The sequence below is a fragment of the Sprattus sprattus genome (genome assembly GCF_963457725.1).
Source record: "Sprattus sprattus genome assembly, chromosome: 10".
NCBI lineage: Eukaryota > Metazoa > Chordata > Actinopteri > Clupeiformes > Clupeidae > Sprattus > Sprattus sprattus.
The window spans coordinates 24,524,471-24,548,632 of NC_137908.1; the positions used below are offsets into that span (position 1 = coordinate 24,524,471).

General features: G+C 41.5%; 1 protein-coding gene across 1 annotated transcript in view; it reads left to right on the forward strand.

The window, feature by feature from the left end:
• Positions 1–5,142: 5,142 nt before the first annotated feature.
• The window catches only part of LOC308371532 (A-type voltage-gated potassium channel KCND3-like), a gene marked incomplete at both ends in the record, with an annotated part of 118,503 nt that continues 99,483 nt past the window's right edge, over positions 5,143–24,162 (forward strand). The window contains one exon of the mRNA XM_080846483.1: positions 5,143–6,242. Within this exon, the coding sequence (XP_080702609.1) occupies positions 5,143–6,242 (1,100 nt within the window). The remainder of the gene's footprint in view (positions 6,243–24,162) is intronic.

Sequence of the window (24,162 nt, forward strand, 5' to 3'; positions counted from 1 at the left end):
CTTATGTAAAATAGTATTAATCGTTTCACTAGGTCTCTATTGCTCGTAGCTTGATTGTTCTCTCCCTTGTACGTCTCTGTGGATAAAAGTGTCTGCTAAATGACTAAATGTCTAAATGTAAACAACAAATGACACTTTAAACTCATCTGCTGAAGAGCCAGTGCGGGCCTTGAAAACAGATTTAGGTTTCATGGGCAAAGACAATGTTTGCTACCATTGCTTGATTAATGAACTCTTCTGTGTAATTGAAAATTGTAATACTAATCTTTCAGAGATAAAGACAGAGACTCTATTAACAAACACAAGAGGCAATTTACTCCATAGCAGGCCAATTGCTTATGCTGGTGAATCTGCTTGAAATGTAAATTTATTCCCAAGCTTCTCACAAGCTGAGTAGGGTATTTCCAAAATATGATGCATGGAGAAGAAATGAATTGTCTGTCTGAAGGTCTGTCTCTGAATGTCTGTGTGTATTTTCTATTGTTTGCCAACAATGCCCATAGTTTCATAATCACCCACCTGGCTACGGGCACATCTGATTCTGGAGAGGGAAGGACTAACTTTTAGCACAAATGTCCATAATCAGTGGTTCATTGGAGTGATTTAGAAATGAGAGTGTAAACTAATAAGTATTGATGTGTCACCAAACATCACCACAGTCTTAATTATATTAAGATATTATATTATATTTCCTCTTACTTTCATTCTCTAGATATCACTATGTGTGTGTGTGTGTGTGTGTGTGTGTGTTGTGTGTGTGTGAGCGTGTGCTGTCTATGGTCTTAATTTACTGTAGTGCTGTAGTGTATCTGCTGAATGAAATTGAAAATCGCTTCTTAAAAAGCCCATCTACTGTATTCTGATGACTTGCATGTCTGCTGTGCCTGGGGAAATTGGCTCCATGTTGTTGTAATGAAATGCCTGACCAGGGACAGAAACAACATGGTCATCACCATTCCATCTCTGAGATAAACTATTGCTAACCCTTGGGCAAGCTCAGCGACAGGCTTGTACTTTCACTCTACCGCCATGCGGACGGCATGAAGCAACTGGTTTTACATTGCTGGGTTGCTGTTTTTTCAAGGAACTGCACAAATAAAACTAATATTATTTAAATAAATAAAATAAATAAATATACTATAAGAATAGCATGGAATATAAGAAGCATATGCATACAGTACATCTCACAGTCACTCTGCTGGAATCAAAGCAACGGAAAATAATCAGAATTGGATATCAGGTTCTATGTTTGAGGATACCTATGAAAATGAAATGGTTTTCAGACAAGCCAATACACTTGAGAACTTGTTTGAAGGTGCTAATGAGCCCACAGTATCACCAGATCAGGAAAAATGTCATGTTTCTGGTAGACATGGATAATCAAATTATGTCTGAGGGTATGGTGCTGGAAGGATTGTTGCCATGGCAACATTCTGCAACTCTTCCTCGTTTTTTTTGGCGTTCTAAGTGGACTGGGTGCAGAAGGTGTGATGACCCAGCTGTAGACTGCCCTTTTTCTTTATATCTTCTTATGTTCCAGATTAAGAAATGCCTGGAAACTCTTTCAGAAAAGAACATGACCAGCAAACTGTGGAATAACATTCTAGCAACAGGGCAATTTGTTCAGTTGTACAAGAATCATGGACATTTGGTTTGCCTACACCATGTTTAATCATGACCCAGTTATATTCTCTCAGACACGTTCCTACTATATCTCTCTTTTAGCTTGAAATACATGAGCTACAGCAGCAATCAATAATAATCAAATCAATCAACACCTCCACATTTTTTTTTTCAGGGACCAATATCATGCTCCAACCCCCAAGCTTTTCCTTCCCTTACCCAGGTTTGCATCCAATTCCTTCCTTAACCCAAACCTGGGTTTGTACTCCCGAGGAGGATACACCCACTGCCCCAATCCTCCCAACCCGTTACCTTGAATAGCCTTCAGCATACCGTAGTATAATAGGATTGATATTTAGATATTTAGGCAGTGCATCCTTTAGACACTGAGATATGACGAAGGAAGGTGTCCATTAGAGAACACCAGTGAAATGTTCACGAAAGCATCTTCGTTGTTGTTGTTAAGTATTTTTAACTATCAGTATGATGGTAGCAGTGCACCCTGTTGTTATAATACTCAGGCCAGGTTGTTGGGTATGAGACTTGCAATTGACAGTGAGAGGTTTGACCGCTGTGGGGGATCTCCAACCAATAGCATGAGGAATTTAACATATTTTCCTCTGTACAACTAAAAGTACCTGTCTAGAGAACCTAGTGACTGCTGTGAATAGGGCAGCTGTCAAAAAGGGAAAGGCCGTGTGATGGCTTGGAAGGACTGCTGGCAGAAGGGAATAGACCCCAATGGGACTGCTTTAGGCTAGCAACCTGCAGCAGAAACATCTGTGGCTAGTACACCAGGTAAATGTTCCCCATTCAGCTACAAAAGAACAAACTAACCCTAGAAAACCCCTAGAGTCAGAAAGAACAAGAGTGGAAGAAAACTCACATGCAGACTACATGACTTTGAACTTTGGCATTGCTTCGGCTATGAGAAAGGGGATGGAGCTCATGGAATTAATCATCTTCCATGAATAACAAAAAACAAACCTCGAGATTGGTACGCCTACATATCATTTCAGCTCATACCAAAACAATTTAGTGTTAATGTGTGACAGGCAACATTTTAAAACAACTAAGAATAGGCTATCATGGCAATTGTTTTTTTATTTTTTAGCGGGTGTCTGGCTTGTCCTCCTGAGAATGTTGACATACAGTCGTTACCTCTTTCAGAGAATCCTGTTTTCACAAGCTGGGGTGTCAGTGCTATTTTTGGCTGCCATCTCTGGCAGCTTACCAGCCATGAAATTGAGTGTGAATGAAAAAAGACGACCTCTCTTAAAACATAAGAACACTCCTCAGTTTTACGAGCGTCTTCCCGCTTTGTATCTGTCACAGAGTAGCCTAACTACTGTACAGCAAATCATGGCGAAGGCACGCTCAAACTTCAATTAAACATCGACGCTGACCCTAAACAAACTATGAAGAGACTCTGACAACAGTGAATAGACTAACGTTCAAAAAAAGTTAGAAAATTCAATGTGGAAAACACAGCCAATGTTACGTCCGGCTGATAAATAGCTATTAATGTAAGCCCTGGTCAATTAGTCCATTCCTTATTAGATCCAACTCAGTGTGGTAATCATAATAACAAGTCGCACTGCTTTTACCATGCAGGCAGACAGATTTTTTTCTTCCAAAAATGCTAGCAACAGTCACTGAATCTTGACTTAAAAAAAAAAACATATCCACATAAAACAAAGGTTGTTGGGCCTCTGCACATAGAGTGAGCTGTAGACTAAAACAGAACAAAACTGAAATCCCTAAAAACAATAGGCCTACATTAGGGAAAGATCACCGGTTACAATGTACTTACAGTTCTTTACGAGTTAGGGTTCATTTATTACTTGCAATTATCTGGTGCTTACAAGATAAAGCCATTATGCTTCTCTTACAGTAAACCTATGTAGGCTTTATGATTCTTTTCTGTTATTTTCTCTTCACCCTTCACTTTTGTCATGTGATGCGGTGGGTACTCTACATCTGGACAGTAAGTTCCGACTGCATTGCATTCAACGAATCCAGCTTCTAGGCTGCGACTTTCATCCGCGAACAAGTGGAGACTTATAATTCGGACTGAATTTGATTTTTTTTCTACCTCAACTCGTAGAGACGAATAACCTTCTCCCTGGACTGATTTGGAGTTTAGGATGGAGAGGAAACGGCAGACAATTGAAAGTGCGAGTGGAGAGCGAGACTACTGAGAGAGATGCCAATCATATCATGTAGCAGGTGCACCTCGAGAGCCATTGCGGAGTATTTCTTTCTGGCGGTGAGACGAAAGATATGGTAAGGCTAAGTAGGCTACCCGGTGCTGCGAACTGGAGTGATAAGAAACAACTGTAACGACACGGTTTTTTTTTTACGATTGAACTACTCGGATTTACTTCAGAACTGTAAAAGGCTGATGTCAATGCGCTCCTCCCGTCCTCGAAACCACACTGAAGAGTAGGCTAACCTATTTTCACAGTTACTCGAGTTACTTTCCGGACGCTTTTCTTGTGTTTAGCCGACATTTCTCGTTCCTGGAGGTAAGTTGAAATCAGTATAAATAAATGAACGTTACTAGATATTTCACGCTAAATGTATAGACCATATCTGGCAGAAACACGCTTGCTTTCGCACCATTGTTTATGCTTGGCCCGCGACGATTTCCACAACTATAATTAACGTTGCAGTTTTATCAAGATTCTAATCAATTACTGATTAACTGTCGGCACATAATTGTCGTTGTTATTTAATCCAGTGAGTAATGCTTCATACACAATTGCGGGAAAAGAGGTTGGTCAATTTTCAAGTGCGTAAAATGTGTATGGTTGCGTGGTTTCAGTTCAACAGGTAAGCTTATCTACGCTTTACAATGAACGCTCTTAAGTAGAAATGCGTTGTTCAATCTTATCTCTTTGTAATCTTTATGTCAAAGCAAATCGACAGTGGATAGTTGTTTAAACTGTACCTGTCAGAACTGCATTCATATGCTGAACGTTAAGGGGAACTGTCACCCTTACAGTGAACTCCAATGAGTTGTACTCTTAGGAAATCTCTTTTTTTGTTGAGTTGGTGATGACCCTTTTAACAACTGTACTATACTATAATATACTATACTGTTCTATACTAAACTGTACTATAGCTTACATACTATACATTAATATACTATACCATACAACATATACTATAATGTGCTATACTGTGTTGCACTTCAGTGTACAGTTCATTGCAAAAATTGTAGTAGACGGAGATGTATGTCAAACAGTAACAGTATTGTAATTTCTGATGATCATGTAGACATATACAGCTCTTCATTCTTACCACAGACTGTGGTAGGTACAGCACAGTCTAGGTAGGTACAGTAGAGCCCATATTGCACCAGCACCAACACCAACATAAACATGAGATGACAAAAATACTAAGTTTTATCATAAGTATATGTTGTCTATCTGCATCCAAGGATGACAGCTGACTTGAAGGCGAGCTGGTTTTGAAAGGCCAGAGCAGTCCCGTCACCGTTAAGTTGGCGACACCATGGCAGCCGGAGTTGCAGCATGGCTCCCCTTTGCACGGGCAGCCGCCATCGGCTGGATGCCAGTGGCCAACTGCCCTATGCCCATCGCCCCAAGGGACCACAACAAGAGACAGGATGAGCTGATTATACTAAACGTGAGTGGACGCCGCTTTCAGACCTGGAGAACCACCCTGGATCGGTACCCAGACACTCTCCTTGGCAGTTCAGAGAAGGAGTTCTTTTACAACGAAGAGGCCAAGGAGTACTTTTTTGATCGCGACCCGGATGCCTTCCGGAGTGTGCTCAACTTCTACCGCACGGGGAAGCTTCACTACCCTCGTTCTGAGTGCATCCAGGCCTACGACGAGGAACTGGCCTTCTTCGGCATCATCCCAGAAATCATCGGCGACTGCTGCTACGAAGAGTACAAGGACCGCAAGCGGGAGAATCTAGAACGGCTTCAGGACGACCAGGAGGACAAAAAGGACATAAAGCCTCCCAACATGACGTTCCGTGAGACAATATGGCGGGCGTTTGAGAACCCGCACACCAGCACCATGGCCCTGGTATTCTACTATGTCACGGGCTTCTTCATTGCCATCTCTGTACTCACCAACGTGGTGGAGACAGTGCCGTGCGGCTCCACGAGCCAGAAGGACATCTCGTGCGGACAGCGCTATACGGTGGCCTTCTTCTGCATGGACACGGCCTGCGTGATGATCTTCACTGTGGAGTACCTGCTGCGGCTGTTTGCGGCGCCGAGCCGCTACCTCTTCATGCGCAGCGTCATGAGCATTATCGACGTGGTGGCCATCTTCCCGTACTACATCGGCCTGGTCATGACGGACAACGAGGACGTGAGTGGGGCCTTCGTCACCCTCAGAGTGTTCCGCGTCTTCCGCATCTTCAAGTTCTCACGTCACTCGCAAGGCCTGCGCATCCTGGGTTACACGCTGAAGAGCTGCGCCTCGGAGCTCGGTTTCCTGCTCTTCTCCCTCACAATGGCCATCATCATCTTCGCCACCGTCATGTTCTACGCCGAAAAGGGTTCCAGTTCGACCAAATTCACCAGCATCCCGGCCTCGTTTTGGTACACGATCGTCACCATGACTACTTTAGGGTAAGTGCTCAGGCTATGTAAACTGTCCTTAACCACAGGCTTTTATGGCAGATGAAGTGTATCTTTGTCCACCTGGCATGTTGATTTGTTACCTCGTGTTACTACCAAATACAGAACTGAAGTGTATGTATTTCTTTTCCTATTTCCTGAAATAAGAAAACATTTCACATCATGTTTTAGAGAGATATTTCCTTAAATCACTGTCCGTCTCTTTCTCTCTTTCTCTCTGTCGCACGCACGCACGCAAGCACACACGCAAGCACGCACGCACACACACACACACACACACACACACACACACACACACACACACACACACACACACACACACACACACACACACACACACACACACACACACACACGATTTACGAAGAAAATAGAATATCAGTGCTTCCAGACTAGGTCAATTTCCTTGAATTACACATTCAATTTGAAGACATATCTCTCCACTATATGTTGTATCTCTTGCAGCTTCAATAATGTATTCCTTTTCTATTCCATCGGACTGGTGAGATTTAGCAAAGTATACACAGAAGTGTCTGAGTAATGGGTATGACACATTGCTGTATGCATTTTTAATCTGAATTTAGTGGAGTGGTCCATATATAGCCTTGGGCGTGAGGTGTTCATTGTATACTGAATCAGCTCGTATCGTAATGCGTACTGTGGTGTTGTGTTTAATATCGCACTGGGCTTCGAGAGTTGTAAGTTAGTGGTCGTCTGGATCATGTAAAACACGATTCATTGTTATGTGGCACAAAAGTGGAAAGTGGATTACAGCCAATGGGGGTTTATTTGATTGAAGGCTTGATGAAAGACAGGCATCTGTGCTCTTTAATAGGCTGGGTGCAGTGCGGCTCTAAGTGCCTGTCATCATGACTAATGGTGTGAACTACTAGATCTGTTAACAAATATAAACTTTACTGTTATCTAGTGTTTACTGGAACAACTATGGGCCAAATAAGGACATAAATGGCTTGGGCACATCATTCAGTGGGGGCTTGTGTGTCTAGGACTGAGTGTGAATGTGTAAGGTCTCTTTTGTATGGGTTAGGGAAGCACAGAGAGAAGTGAAGAAAGAGAGGAAGCCCAATACATGGGAAGGCTGATAGAGAGAAAGACAAAGAGAGAGAGAGAGAGTGAGAGAGAGAGAGAGAGAGAAAGAGAGAGAAAGAGAGAGAGAGAGAGAAAGAGAGAGAAAGAGAGAGAGAGAGATAGAGAGATAGAGAGAATACTCATGCAAATGGAATGCATAGTGCAAACCACATAAAACATTAACATCTATGTCATGAAGCTGGTGAGCTCATTTTGAACCTGCGTAATCAATCACAGTGACACAATCCAGCGGTTTTTTGGATGGCTTTAATTTCTGACATCTTTTCTGTACCAATATTGAAACATTTAGAGTTTTGGCAGATACACATCCTTCATTTTTATTAAGAAAAAGCCAGTGATGTATAATTCTTGAATGCCAAATTATTATACAATTTATAGTTATACAACATACAACAAGTTATAGTTACACAACATAATACTTTAAAGAGCATTCAAATTATGTCTATACAAATTGCCTTCAAAGTACGGTCGGGTAACACATAGGAGGTGGATATATTCCCTTACTGTCACGGTACAATGTTTTGGCTTACCATCTCTGACTCTGAAGGTATTTGACAACTGCTGCTATAATTGCTTTTCACTAGGCTATGTCTCCACCAGTGGAGTTTAGTGTCAAACCATGAGAGCAGTATAAGAAACGCTTCATGTCAGAAACAAAGTCAAGATAACCTTTAGTTCTCTCACTGTATACGGGAGATTTATTGGCAGTGTATAGTATTCTTAGCAAATAATGCATCAGCTTGTGTTCCTTCAAAACACCCACCACTTGTTGTCCAACTCTCTGCGACAGTAACACTGTTACAATGCACATGATGAAATTCACATAGATTTATTACTAGTATCAGACAGCATCGCCAGATGTTACATTCATTATAATCATGTACCATTCGAATGAATTAATCACATAGGCCTATATTTACTTTTGCTATACTTACCCTTTGACTTTCTACAGTTGTTCCTTTGCCATATGCCAAGCTATTAGTCCACAAAGTGCTTGCAGATAATTGCTTTGGTAATTGCAAGGTAGGTCTGTATGGTGTCACGCAGTCTGTTAGGTGTGACACAAGTTGTTGCATTAGGCTGTGTGAGTTCTGTCGACACTGGCATGTAGAAGCGATAATTGTGTTTGAGTTACCTTAATTAACCACAGGTTTCTTTTCCCTTTACTTATTTGACTGCATTGGTCGCTGAAGTAAACCAATATGCAAAACATACCTGTCATCATAGGTCAGCTACATTTTTTGTAATTATTACAGTGGTACACGGCAGGAAACACTGGGTTTCTGTGTTGATTGGGAGGTTGGGACTGTATGGTATACCCTTATCATCTATAGTATCAAAGGCCTGTCTTTTTTAGCATAAATATTTTACATGGAACGATGCAGTACATCTCATGTACATAGTAGTAGCAATCAGTAGGCTTTTCCCTATGTGTTTAAACAGTAGCTGATCTCTACAATGCAGACATAGCTATGCTCTGAAACAAAACCAATGCAATGTAAAGGTTGCCTGCTTTTTTAAAAGCTGTCAGACAGCGGGTCGGTGAGCTTTCAGGCAGTACCTGAAGTTATTGAAAACGATGCCCACTCAAGCTGCCTTTCCACAGAGTTGTATGAAGATGTGTCTGTTCAGGTGTATGTATGTGGGTATGTGTATGTCTGTCAGTGTTTAAGTTTGTTCATCTACTGTTGTGTATGTGTGTGTGTGTGTGTGTGTATGCCTGTGTGGGTAAGCGTGTGTATATCGTGTCTGAATATGTTTATGTCTGTATGCCTTTGCATATCTGTGCATGTACAGTATATATTTGTGTGTGTGTGTGTGTGTGTGTTTGAGAGAGAGTGTAAAAGCGTGTGTAAAAGCACGCCCACTCACTCGCTTGCCTCGCTTCGCCTCGTCTTTGTCAACTTTTTCCCTGTGACTTGTTAGCGGCGCGTGACCCTAGCGCCAGGGCGCTGCACGCAGCTCGAGGGGGGGAAGGAGAGAGCGAGCAGCGCCTGCTGGGCCACATTTCCCCCTCTCTGTGTCGGGCCATCTGTCTCAGCCTTGGCCAAACATGGTTATTGACCTAGAGATTTCACACTCCTGCTGACGGACGGCTCAACATTCAGGGATAGGGGAGGGGAAGGTTTTGGCCGGTGCTAATCGGAGCATCTGTAACTTAGCAATCACAAACAGTGGTGGCGGGAGGCATTTAGTGTAAGCATAATTGATCTTAGGTTTATACACACACACACAGGCACATGCACACTTTCCTTTCTCAGTCTTTGTTTTTCTTTCTTGTTCTCTCTATCTCTCTCTCATACACACACACACACATACACACACACACACACACACACACACACACACACTCAGATGGAGTGAGAGAGAGAGAGAGAGAGAGAGAGAGAGAGAGAGAGAATTGAATTTTGAATTGACCTTTATTACGAAAGACCAACAAATGAATTTTATACAGTCAAGTAATTAAAAGCAAAAACAGAAAATAAATGTTAATAAGTTAAAAATAAAATACACAAAACAAAACAACAAAAGACTCTACAAGAGGTATACCAAACTGAGTTCATCGTTTACCACAGAACACAGAACTCCTTTTAAACACCAAATGCTCTCAAACATCTTAACATTTTCAGTAGCTTTATAAAAGCGAAAATCTATGACAAGTCTAGATTTTATCAGAGCTGCAAAGACCATTCCAACATCTTGATCCTGCCCTTCAAGCTTGTTCTTTCTGCTCAAATAAATTGCCATCTTGGCTTGACCCAAAACGAAGTTAAGCAACTGACACACAGACTTGCATCTTCTGACATAACGAAACCCAAAAATAAAAATGTTCCATGAAAAAGTTTCGTCAAAGCATTCAAATAGTCTTTCCAAAACATTGAAAAAACCAAGCAGTCTGGGACACTTCATGAACGCATGGTAAACTGTTTCTCTTTCCAGACAAAATGGACATATTTCGCTTATTTCAGGCCTTAAAAGACAAATGAAAGCATTCACAGCGATTATCCCATGTAAAATTCTCCACTGTAAATCTCCAATCCTTTTCGCTAACGGTGGCTTGTACAGTGCTCTCCACTCTGGCTTCACTTCACTTCCCAACCCAAGTACAGAGCGCCAAGGGGTATCAACTCTTTTGTTTAACCCTTTTTGATTCAGAGTTTTAACACAACCCTCGTAAAACATTTTACCAGATGTTTTGTACAGAAACAACGTGTTGTCACCATCTAAGAAATGGCCTGTGTTACAACCCACATCTGGGGACAGTGCAAGATTGGGAAAGGGGTCATTTTTATTAGGCTTTACTTTCCCCTCTGAGTAGTCCTTTAACATTTTTTTTTCCTCTGCTGTTAGTGAGGAATTACACTTCTGCAACATTTGAGAGACAATACGTAATGACCTAAAATTTAAAACACTTGCTACATTCCTGCAATCTTGAAGGTTTGCGCCCGCAACCTCCACTAATTGTCCAAGTGTGATCAAATGAGACTTCAAAAAAGCCTCATAAAAGGCAATGCTGGTATGCGTTAAGTCCATCCGTGTTCCAAAGATCAGTGGTTCTTCTAATAGCCAGTTCAGAGAAGTTGTTCTGTCACATTTCTGCACAATAAATAAGTTCCATACTTTGAGAAGATTTTTGTAAAAAATTGGCAATTGAGAGGTGTTAAGTCTCTTGGTATCCATCAGAAAAAGGGATTTGTCCAAACCCATTCCTCCCACAGTTCTCAAAATCACACTGGCCAGAGGTTTCCAACGTAAGTCCTTTTGGTTTGTCATAAACTTTTGAAGGAAAGTCATGCGAAAGGCTGCTGTTCTGCTTTGCAGATGAATGAGCCCTTGTCCTCCCTCTTCCTTTGATAAATAAAGGACACTTTGTGGAATCCAATGTAATTTTCCCCAAAAGAAGTCTAACAACAATGATTGTACTTTTAAAAGCAATTGTACTGGTGGGTCAATGCATGCAAATCTGTGCCATAGAAAAGAGGCTACTAGATTATTGATAACTAAAGTGCGCCCTCTGTAAGACATTTGTGGTTTAAGCCAATTCCACTTAGCTAACCGCCCTTTAACTTTCTCGACTACCCCCTCCCAATTCTTCTGCACAAAGAGTTCATCCCCCAGAAAAACACCTAAATACTTAAGGCCATCTTTCTTCCATACTAACCCCCCTGGCAGATTAGGCAAGCCATTTACCCACTTTCCAACAGAGAAAGCATCACTTTTGGACCAGTTTATCTTGGCAGAAGAAACAGTTTCAAAATCTTTACATACTTTAAACAGAGTATCCACATCCTTCTGGTCACTGATCATTAAAATAATATCATCAGCATAAGCTGAAAGGTAACAATTGTCGTTGCAATTGGGAATTGCTACTCCCTCTAAAACATTCCTGAGTTTTGTAAGGAAGGGTTCTATAGCCAAACTATAGAGAATACCTGACAAGGAGCAACCTTGTCTCACTCCTCTCAGAACTTTGAAAGGAGCACATAAGCCACCGTTAACTTTTAAAACACTCTCAATGTCATTATACAGTACCTTCATTGTACCAATAAAATTTGAACTAAAACCAAATGCGTCAAGAGTCTTCCAAAGATATTCGTGTTCAACACGATCAAAAGCTTTTTCCTGATCAATGGAAATGAAAGCTGTGTCTAAATCAAACATTTTGGATACGTCTATAACATCACGAATCAGTGATATGTTATCATAAATTGACCTACCAGGAACACAGTAAGACTGGTCCGGATGCACTACTTCTTCCAGAACCTTTCCAAGCCTGGTGGCCAGTACTTTAGATAAAAGCTTATACTCTGAGGCAAGCAAAGCCACTGGACGCCATGACTTAATGTCACTCAGATCCCCTTTCTTTGGAAGCAGGGTCAGAACTGCTCTGCGACAACTCAAAGGCAGCAGCCCTCCGGCTAAACTGTCATTGAGTACCTCAAGCAGATCCTCCCTCAGGTCAAGCCAAAAACACTTAAAGAAGTCCAAAGAGATCCCGTCCAAACCAGGGCATCTCCCCGTCTGTAGGCTCTGAAGTGCTTTGTGTAACTCGTCAAGGGTTATCACCCCACTGAGCATCTCATTTGATTCATCTGAGATTTTAGGTAGATCATTCAAGAAGTACTGTTCAGTGGCTTTGTCCTCTTTGTACTCACATGTGTACAATTTTGCATAAAAACTGGATGCCCTTTTGCGAATTTCAGCTGGGTCTGACAGCAAATCACCACTTTCTGATTTCAAAGTGTGAATAATACGTTTTTGTCCATTTTTTTTCTCTAAATTAAAAAAATACTTGGAAGATGCATCCATTTCATTAACGCTCTGGAAGCGTGATCTGACCAGTGCTCCTTGTGCTTTTGATCCTAGCAGATCAGATAATTTAGTTTTATGTTCAAATAGATTATCCAAAACCTCTTGATTGTTTGAGACTTGTGCAATATTTTGCAATTTTGTAATATTATTTTCCAATGTATTTATTGATTCAACTGTATCCTTGGTGACATTGAAAGTGTACTGTTGGCATAGTTGTTTTATTTGGGCCTTTCCATACTCCCACCAACTTTGCAATGTGTTAAAAGTGTGCTTCTCACCCTTGAAACTCAACCAAAACAGGCTAAATACACTTTTAAAATGGCTGTCGTTCAACAATGCCGTATTAAAATGCCAATAAGCACTTTTGCATTTTATAGAGTTAATAAAAACAGAACATACCACTAGTTTGTGATCTGAAAAACTCACAGGAATTATACCACAGTTCCTGAAGATATTCAGGTGGTGCTTAAACGCATACACCCTATCCAGTCTAGCAAGAGAGACAGAATTAGCACGAAAATGAGTCCAAGTATACTGTCTCACGTCACCATGTAAATCCCTCCAGACATCGCTTAAATCATGCTCTTCAATTACTTGAACTAACTTCCTACGTGAAGGCATGTGAGGCTCAATATGATTCCTATCGATACTTCTTTCTGCACAATTAAAATCTCCACTCAAAAACAAATATTCTTCACTGCTGCATTGATCCAAAGTTGTGTTAAGCGTTTCTAAAAGACACATGCGATCTACAGCAGAAGTCGGTGCATACACACAAATGAAATTGAAAACAGAATTTTCAAAGTGCGCCTTCACTTTTAAGATACGCCCCTTTTCAATCTCTTCAACCGTGTAAGAATGGGGAACAAAACTGCGAGAAAACAAAATAGCAACCCCACCACTAACAGAACTGTAGTGACTTAAGGCTACGAGACCGTCCCACTCTTTTTCCCAAAGTATTGCGTTCTTTTCGTCGCTATGAGTCTCTTGCACAAACAGAACGTGTATTTGTTTCTGTTTTACGAGTTCAAACAACTGCGCCCTTTTCCGGCTTTCCCTTGCTCCATTTAGATTTAAAGTGGCTATGTGAACTGCCATGACGAGGGAAAGGAAAATACACGTTAAAAAGAGAAAAAACATATCAATCCGTTTCATTATTCTGGGCAACTTCAGCAACGTTATTTTTCAAAAGGATATTAATCTTTGTTGTGAACTTCTTCAACCTATACATCTCTGTATTGGCGAACCGACCTTCACTCATTAAACATCTGGCGCTTTCAACAAATTTCTCAAGATCTGGAAAGTAGTCGGCAGCTTGTACACCTCTTGTGTTTTTAGTGACCTTAAGAAACAGCTTAATCTCGTCGAAACCGTACCCTACACACCAGCTAACTGGTAAAAAGGCCGGAGAACTGCCTTGCGAACAAACGGAGGCGCCAGACTCGGATAATTCGCTTTCATCAGCATCGCTTTCCAAACATTGTGCTACTGACTTTTTCGCTTGTGGTTGTTTAAGGGTTCTTTTCTTCCTTTTTAAAGGCTTCGCAAATATAGTATGGTCAGGGTGTGCTCCTCCCAGCTCATCCACTACATCCATTACTATGCTTGCACTGACAGGGTGACTGTCTTGTATGACACCAATAGCCTCATCTTTCCCCGTTTCCACCAATTCACAAGTTACATTTCCCCCCTCGTTGGAATCCTCAGGGAGTTTATCAGCCATATCAATCGAGTCTTGATTGATCTCACTTTGTTTTCCCCCGTTTTCACTAAGCGATGCCTCAACTGTCGTTAATGTTGTCTCAACTAAGACTTCTCCAACAGGTGCGCTCTTTTGCGCTTCTGCACTCGTGTCTTTATTGTGATTTTCTGGGTCACGGTTTGTATCTTTGTTGTCAGCGGGCCTACTATCTCCCTTTCCGGGACAGGCCCGACGGGTGTGTCCAGTTTTCCCGCAACCAAAACAACGCATTGAGTCAGTTGACACAAACACGGTGTAATCGAAGTTATCCACCTTGAGCTTTACACTTAGATTCAAATCCATATTTTGTTCGTTTAAAACCATATGAGTTTGACGTCTGAAAGACATAACATGCCTCACAAGCTCGGATTTTGTTCCAATAGGTATCTTCTTTATAGGAGAGATCAGCTTCCCGTATCTAGACAGTTCCCTTACAATTAAATCGTCGTTAATGAAAGGAGGTACGTTCGAAATGGTTACCCTTTTAGCAGGAGTAGAGAGAGGAAGTACTGGGATAAGCCTGTCATTTACAACTACACCTTTGACTACCACCTCGTTCGCTTTATCAATGGTACTTAAAAAGAGGACTATGGCATTGTTCATTCTAGACGCAGCTAGAACGCACTCATGGCCAACAATATTGCCAATCGCAACCGTGCATTCATCCACACTTATCGCCGACACCACCTTAACCCCGTGGCGACGCGTGAGTGTATCATATATTTTTGGGTTCGGAGCCGCCATGCTTTCCAGTTTTGACACTGGTTTTCCGGCGACCCACTGAACACCAAACAAATCAAAAAGAAGGCTCTGTTCTATCACACAATACAACAGACGAACAAAAAGAGAGAAAAGTTAAGAAAATAAAGCACATTCGTTCAGGCCACGGCGGGCACAGCTCACGCTCACAAAACGCTCTTACTCACGCACTCCCAGCATGCACTCTGACAGAGAGGGAGAGAGAGAGAGGGAGAGAGAGAGAGAGAGAGAGAGAGAGAGAGACTCTGCTCTTGTGTTCCTAGTGTCTGTATGTCTTCTAAGCTTGCTTAGTTGTGTTGAGCTCACTGTTCTTTTTAAAAGGGTAGCTTTACAAGTCTGTCTGTTGTCAGGATGCTTTAAAAAGACACTGCTCCGTCTTGTTCAGTGGTCTAACGGTTCAGTGAAGCCAAATCCTGTATTTAGATAATCCATGCTTAAGCATGAGTGGGCTACATGTTACATGCACTCAGTTACACAGCCACACACTCAAATACACATTCACATTCAACACAGGCACAAACACTTAGAAACAAAAATGTACAGCCGCGGAAAAAATTAAGAGACCACTTCAAAATGATCAGTTTCTCTGGTTTTACTATTTATTGGTATGTGTTAAAGTAAAATGTACATTTTAGTTTTATTCTATAACCTACTGGCAACATTCCTACCAAATTTCAAATAAAAATATTGTCATTTAGATCATTTATTTGCAGAAAAATGACAATTGGTCAAAATAGCAAAAAAGATGCAGTGTCTTCAGATCTCGAATAATGCAAAGAAAACAAGCTCATATTCATTTTTAAACTACACAATACTAATGCTTTAACTTAGGAAGAGTTCAGAAATCAATATTTGGTGGAATAACCTTGATTTAAAATCACAACTTTCATGTGTCTTGGCATGCTCTCCACCAGTCTTTCACATTGCCGTTGGGTGACTTTATGCTACTCCTGGCGCAAGAATTCAAGCAGCTCGGCTTCTTTTCATGGCTTGTGACCATCCATCTTCCTCTTGATCACATTTCAGAGTTTTTTTTATGGGATTCAGGTCTCGAAATTGGGCTGGCCATGACAGGGTCCTGATCTGGTGATACTCCATCCACACCTTTACTGGCCTGGCTGTGTGGCATGGAGCATTGCCCTGCTGGAAAAAACACTTCTCAGAGTTGGGGAACATTGTCAGAGCAAAAGGAAGCAAGTTTTTCTTCCGGGACAACGTTGTACTTTGCCTGGCTGAGGTTTGTAAAAGACCATAAGGATTGAACCAAAGCGGACTGGAGGGTCTTCTAGTTCGTCTTCTCTGATGAGTCCAATTTTCAGCTTTGCCCAACACATGGTCGTCTGATGGTTAGACGGACACTTGGAGAGGCCTACAAGCCAGAGAGTCTTGCACCTACTGTGAAATCGGACTCATCAGAGAAGACGAACTTAGAAGAACCTCCAGTCCGCTTTTTCAATCCTTATGGTCTTTTACAAACCTCAGCCAGGCAAAGTACAACGTTGTCCCGGAAGAAAAACTTGCTTCCTTTTGCTCTGACAATGTTCCCCAACTCTGAGAAGTGTTTTTTCCAGCAGGGCAATGCTCCATGCCACACAGCCAGGCCAGTAAAGGTGTGGATGGAGTACCACCAGATCAGGACCCTGTCATGGCCAGCCCAATTTCGAGACCTGAATCCCATAAAAAACCTCTGAAATGTGATCAAGAGGAAGATGGATGGTCACAAGCCATGAAAAGAAGCCGAGCTGCTTGAATTCTTGCGCCAGGAGTAGCATAAAGTCACCCAACGGCAATGTGAAAGACTGGTGGAGAGCATGCCAAGACACATGAAAGTTGTGATTTTAAATCAAGGTTATTCCACCAAATATTGATTTCTGAACTCTTCCTTAGTGTAAGCATTAGTATTGTGTAGTTTAAAAATGAATATGAGCTTGTTTTCTTTGCATTATTCGAGATCTGAAGACACAGCATCATTTTTGCTATTTTGACCAATTGTCATTTTTCTGCAAATAAATGATCTAAATGACAATATTTTTATTTGAAATTTGGTAGGAATGTTGCCAGTAGGTTATAGAATAAAACAAAAACGTACATTTTACTTTAACACATACCAATAAATAGTAAAACCAGAGAAACCGATAATTTTGAAGTGGTCTCTTAATTTTTTCCGCGGCTGTATATGGCTCTGCTTGAATAATTTCTCAAACACTTTTTTATGTTTTTTTTCTTCGTTAAAATTTGTTTTACAAAGAAACTCGTTGAGGCCACATTTGCTGTTCTCTCCATCGAGTGCACCATTAGCCGATGACCCCATAGCTCTCAGGGTGACATGTTGCTGTTTAAGAAGTACTTAAGCGGACGTCAGACAGAGCTGCTTTTTGGCTTTGCTGGTGAGCTCTGCACACGTCTCCCATTAACCTTCTATTCCCTCCCTTCCATTTCCCCTTCATCCTCTTTCATCGAAATGCACATCTCATCCCCCATTTCACTAAATTTAGTGAGATGTTCCTTATTGACAAGCACAAGTAGACAGGTGTCTTCAGAGAAAAGGGGCTGGTGAATATATTTAAAATGAAGGAAAACACTCACACACAGACAGAAGGAAGGTGAATGTGTTGAGTAAAATTGGCTGTGGTAATTGCTCTCCCTAAGGGAAGCTGTTTTCCGTCTTCCCCGTTGCCTTATCATCTAAAGAGATCACAGGAAAAGTGCTAGATCACAGTTAAAACTATTATCCAGACTCTAATAAATATGTGTTCTATACACTCTTAGAGAGAAATGAACCCCCAAAGATTATATTTAGAGCTATGTTTTACCCTTAGGTAATATTTTAATTTGTTGGGCACAAAAGTTACAAATCTGGAAGGACAAAACATTTAACACCGTAAACACATCCTTCATGAAAACGGTCTTGTTTATAGAGCCATAGTTGATGATACAGACGTTTCTATTTTCCTAACAAATCCTATCCGCATTAGCCCTGCTAGGTACAGTACCTCGTCTCCAGTCCATGGAGAGAAAGGTGTCCCTGTGGTGAGCACTAATGATCCGCCATCGTCATCCCCCAGTCACTGACCTCATTGCTCACTTCCTGTTTGAAGTCATGAAATACCAGCATTAAGATAATGTAAATTGAATTCTTATGTCTGCTGTTTACATTTCAAAAGCTCCCTTGTGATACCTGCTGGCTATCTCTGAAAGAAAGACTGATGGCACTTGAAAGGCTCTGAAGGCTAAAGGCATTCAATTACTATATTGGGGGATACAGACAGCACAATTCTCATACTCCAGTCATTCAGTGGGAGTAGCAAATTACTTTTAGTCTCTCTTTTTCAGTCTCAAATGTAATGTCCCTTTTGTTCATTTTTCATTTTCTATGTTACCTCCTTCAGTGCCTGATGTCTTTCTCTGAGCATGATGGCAAAGCATAAGATAGTTGCAAGTCTAAATCTGGGAGGTTTTGTGATGCCTCCTTGACTCTCATGTTGGTTTGAAACCACAAGGGTCAATTATGAGCAAGAACCATTTATATGCCAGCCAGAAATACTTGAATTTTCTATCAAGCAGTGCAATGACCAAAGGGCCATTGTCTATCAAGCAATAAGCCCCAAGAGGCCGTGCTTTGCGCTGATTTTAGAACAGGTAAGGGAGTTGTTAGGCACGACGCGAAGCGGAGTGCCGTTAAACCCCCTTACCTGTTCTAAAATCAGCGCAAAGCACGGACTCGCGGGGCTTATTGCTTTTCTAAACCTGTTACTACACATAATTGATATGGTTTCATAATTAAAGACAATTCAATTTAAGAAACAACAGTTTAATGATAAACCGTCATTCTTCCGCCACTAAAAATTATAGTTCCTAAATAAATCGTTGCCACGCAACCCTTGAAGCAACGCAACAGCCAGATGGAACACTGGGTATGAAATGCGCTGTATGAATGCCTTGCCATTCGCTGCGCAGTAATATGGAATGTAATCAGGTCAAATTGTAAGGTAATGCTGGATTTTACAACGGCTTTTAGCCAATCACAATCAAGGATTTGAACAATCAGGTTTAGAATCTATTGTATGAACCAAAAAGGCAACACTATAATCCATTAGGCCCGAATGTTACATTCATTCTGAAAAAATAATTTACTGAGGCATTTATCCTTTTCAACAGAAAAATAACTCTTTTTAGAAAAAAGTTGAATAGCAGTTTGGTGGCCTCCTACAGATATCCATGGCCCTATATTGAACCCAGTCATATTAAAGTAGATAAAACACATACAGTACAGCTTACCTGTTATGCAAGGCCCTCATAATGGCGCACCTTCTTCTTTTTGTCTCTGCTGGTGACGTCTGTTCTCTTTGTACGGCTCTGGTATAGCATCTCTCTCAGGGCCCTTTCGAGTCACACCTCTAAATGAAACTGTGATGAGATACAGTTCAATCCTCCAACGTCCTCAGTGTCCTAACACTACCCGCCACTCCAAAACCCACCAAAACCCACCCTGAACTTCATCTCCCTCTCCTCTTGAATACTTACATATTATATGCAGTCTATTTATCATTGTGCCTGCAGGGGCTGGAAGCCTTAGTTTGTTTTTGGATGCTTGGCAATCCGATTTGTCGTGCCTCGGGTAGCAAGTTCTTTGGCCTTTTAACTGAGTTTTGTCTTCTTCTGCAATGTTAGTAGTATTGCACCTGCACTGATGTAAATGTTTGGTAAAGAAAGATGGAGAAGGTATGCCTTCACATAAAGTCAGAACTAGAGAGAGAGAGCGAGAGTGTGTGTTGATGTGAAAGTAGAGAGAGAGAAAGAGAGCATGTGTCTTTAGGGGTTTACTTCTATGTAAAACCCCGGTGAGGTAACTCATTGGCTTTGCTTATTCAGTGCTGTAGAATCCTCTGTTATCTTGACAGATTCCGGAAAAAGTGATCCTCCATTATCTTTGAATAAATTAATCACATCAGATTGTGGATGCTGCAGGAAGGAATTAGTTGCTGTCAAGTGCTGGTGTTTCTCCTTAAGAGGGAACAGGGCAGAGATCAGACGAGAGGTAAATTAGAGACCGGATATTAGCCGACACTGGGTTGGATCTGCCCTCGGTTTGGTCAATTTAAAAAAAAGAAATCATATTATAGCACAAAAGCCAAAGTATTGCACGAGCCCTGGGCCTGTCATAGAAGAATTATTGAGTGGCTAAGTGGCAAAAAGATCCTCATAAAAGAAATGTGTCCTTCAGTCAGCAAGAGTAGCATTAGGATTTACTTGTGACCTGAAATGATGGATTTATCATTTTCAGTCAGTCTGAAAGCAATTCACTATGTAAAAATAAAAAAATAATTAGACCTCAAAAAGGGAAAGAGGTTGAATGTGAACGGTGACAATGCCACTGTTTTCTCTTTTCCTCTCTCTTCATCTTCATCATTCCACTCCTGCTCTCACAGACAATATCACAGAGTTCTCAACGTGGCAAAAGGCTGGTGAATCCATGCGCCCATTGAGATTTATGTTGCTCCGTGGTGTAATTACAGAGGTGATAATGTTATCTTGTGGGAGTATGAAAACTGTGACACCTTCCCTGCTAAGTGTGCGATGCCATATGACAGATTTTATTTGCCGTGACAAATCTATTTGCCGCCGGCTTTGGATTTGCACAGAAGGTACTGACAGAGTACTTGGCTCACAAGAAACGGGCATTACGCGTAAGACCAGACACGGATTTGGGCCTGTTTGACTTTGAGGAGGGACATTTATCCAAGGGATTGGCTTATATCTCCTCTTTTAAGTTTGGCCTGCACAGGTCCCCTGGGTGTTTTGGTGGTGTGGTGCTGACGTGAGGTAAGCTCAGCAGGCTGGTTGTGCCTGATGAAAATGTCAACAGGTACTTTTTGCAATAGTGTGAATTTGATTTTGGTCTTCCTTTCTGTGCATTCATTTGAGTTCATTTTTTTTTATTATGAGCTGTCTAGTGTTTATATTTATTCACAGATGTATGTGTATGTGTGCATGTACATGCAAACTATTTCAGTGGACAATTACGTATGTGACAGTATGTTGTTTTTTCATCTGTCCTCTATCTTGCCTCTTACCTCTGTGATCTTTGATAAGCTGCATTATCTGTCCTTTGCTATAAGCGAAAAGCCGTTGACTCCATGTTTGGGTGAAAAATAAGTGCATCGTATTGATTTGTTTATGAAGCTGCCTTTGATTTCTGAGTGAGATTATTGGCGATGCTGATGTGACCCCAGGGCCAGGGAGGAGCGCGCTGTTAGCTGACATCTGAAACGGGCACCTTAATGAACAGCTACTGCCAGTGGGGGGGCCCTTAGCCTTTGAAGAAAATTGACATGCAAGCAAGACATTTGACTAGGAATTTGATTGGGGTATTTATTCGGGGCACACACACTGTTCAGGGACACCTGAAGTAATGCATTTTCAGCCAAAGTGCTCAGATCTTTCTCAGATCTTTGTCGATAGCTAAGCCAGGGTGCTCGGTTAAGAATAAATAGCATTTCCCCAACGGTAATATAAATGAAGTTGCAATTTGCTCAAATACAAGCCATTATTTCAGTGCTTCTCAATGTCATATTGTAAAAAAACATCAATTATGATCAACATAAGGTTGCAATACAACACACTTAGGGCCTGATTTACTAACATTGCGACCGCAGCTTAATCTGCGCCTTTGCCAGGCGCACATTAACGCGCGGTGTTTCCCCGCATTTTCCGTGGTATTTATCAAACCAGATCCGCGCTGGGCAATCATTATTTAGCGCACCGTTAAAAGACCGGAGAAATCGCCTGCAAGCTACTGCCACCATGGAGATTCGAGGAATAAAAACCTAAGGTTCAGCGAAGAGGAGATAGATATATTGGTTCACGTTTGCTCAATCACTGAACCTGATTCAATGTGCACGCGGTTATATTGTTATTCTGCCCGCCATCACCTACAGCGAGATGTTTAAAAGAACACGATTATAAAGAATATGCTAATGGTGGCATTAATGCATAAACTGTCTATCATAACAATATATATGTGTACGAGATTGGCGAGATTAATAAGTTATACAAGGGACATGGGTTCACTACAGTATATCCGGAAGATAAAACTGTCATGGACAGATGCAGGGTATTTGGCTACCACGTTAGTAATGGTCATGTTGGCATCACATATGACCTGGACATTCATTGATATGTGTGCTTTCTGTTTCGGTAAATGTGTTCGTGGATTGAAGGTGGGACTGTTTGCATGTGGGTGCAATCAATGGCTCCAATTACCTTCGGAAAGTTTAATTTCAGCTATCGTAGTGGGGAAATGTATAATGACCAGTGCGCCGTAGCAATGCGTTGAGTACCTGGGTGAATATTTGGCTGAGTGAAGGCTGAGATATACCAACTGCAGATGCTGTAACTGTTTGAAATTATCCGGAGGCCAATATTTGCAAATGTTGCCAGGAGTTTAACAACTGATGGAATGGAATGTGATCGCCGGTTGGAGGGTTCGATGTCGTCTCTGATCTGGTCCAGTAATTGAAGTATTGCGTGGCTGGTTAACCTGTGCCGTCTAATGATTTGTGGTATCGCTTAACTGAAAAAATGTTATAGGAGTTGAAAAAATGATTTCTGTGAGCTGTCTCTGTCTTCTTTCTTCGCCTTGCTCTTATAACTGCTGCCATATCAATGTTTTCAGACTCAATGGAAATGCGCTTCCTGGTTAAGACGTGCTTTTATGAGGCGTAGAATTAGCCCTTAATATCTACCTGGGATGTTGAAAATGACTTCAGTGTTCAAGACTCAGGAGTCTTCTATCTATGTCAGCTGTTTTGTAACTTTTAAAAAGAGTCCGCCATGAGCAGTTTTGTCAATCCTCCCCATGGAAGGATGAAAGGACTCTTTAAGTGTTGTGTAAAGGGACAAGTTTATCAAGGACAACTAGTTAAAGCTAACACATCCATTTTAAGTGACCATTTGTGGCCATTTTTAAACTGTACTTTATAATACCTTATATTATTTTGACCGTGTCTGGTGCTTTGCCATTAAATGTTCCACTCATCAGTGGAGTCTGTGCAATCAGGAGGAAACGCGCGGAGATATTTTGATTTTCTCAAGTGTCAGTTTAATTTACACGCATAAAGTGTGGAAATCAGTAATCATGTAATTATATGCCACAATGAAGGCCCAAAGGAAACCTTAATTAGCCGCCGGCACTTACCCATGCTTTTAAAAGCATGGCTGGAACAATTTTATTTATCTAATTTTAATGGGCCCTGTGTGCTGTCAGTACAACCCAGGGCATATGGGGATGCAAGGAACATAAAGTTCATACAAACACAGCCGGTGGTGATATATTCTGCGCCTGTGACACGGCTCTGTAGCGCTGTGTGTTTATTGCCGGCCGAGCTGCGTTCGGATGTTTACGAGCCCCGCCCGGTAGCTGACCTGCCGAAGGGGCATATGTTCAGGTGATTAGGTCAGCGGACCCATCTGCCTTCCTATACAACAAAGCCAGAGAAGGTGTTTGGAGCCTGCATACCCCACAACCCCACCCGCCCATCATATCAGGTTTACGATTACTACCCCAATAGGATTTGGTTGCAAATGGGTCTGATTCGTCGGATTCCAGATTACATCATCTCAAATTGCTCTTGTGCGTAGGTGGGTAAGCCTTGGAATTATTGTGTGTGTGCATATTTACATTCATATTTATGTACTGTATATATATATATCTTCTTTCACACACACATACAAACATATATATACGTATGTGTGTGTGAGAGAGAGAAGTGAGATATGAGGTTGCTTTCTGAGAATGAAGCAGCAGCAATCCAACTCGGCTCACTACCTTTCCCGTGTAGAGCACAGAAGCTCGGTCGAGTGGTTCTTGCTCACATTCATCAGACTGATGGCATCGCTCTATGCTGTGTGCATTATGTATAATGTGTTTGGTTGCAGTTTTATAACTATAACTCAATGCAACGATGCAATGACGATGAGAGCAGCGCG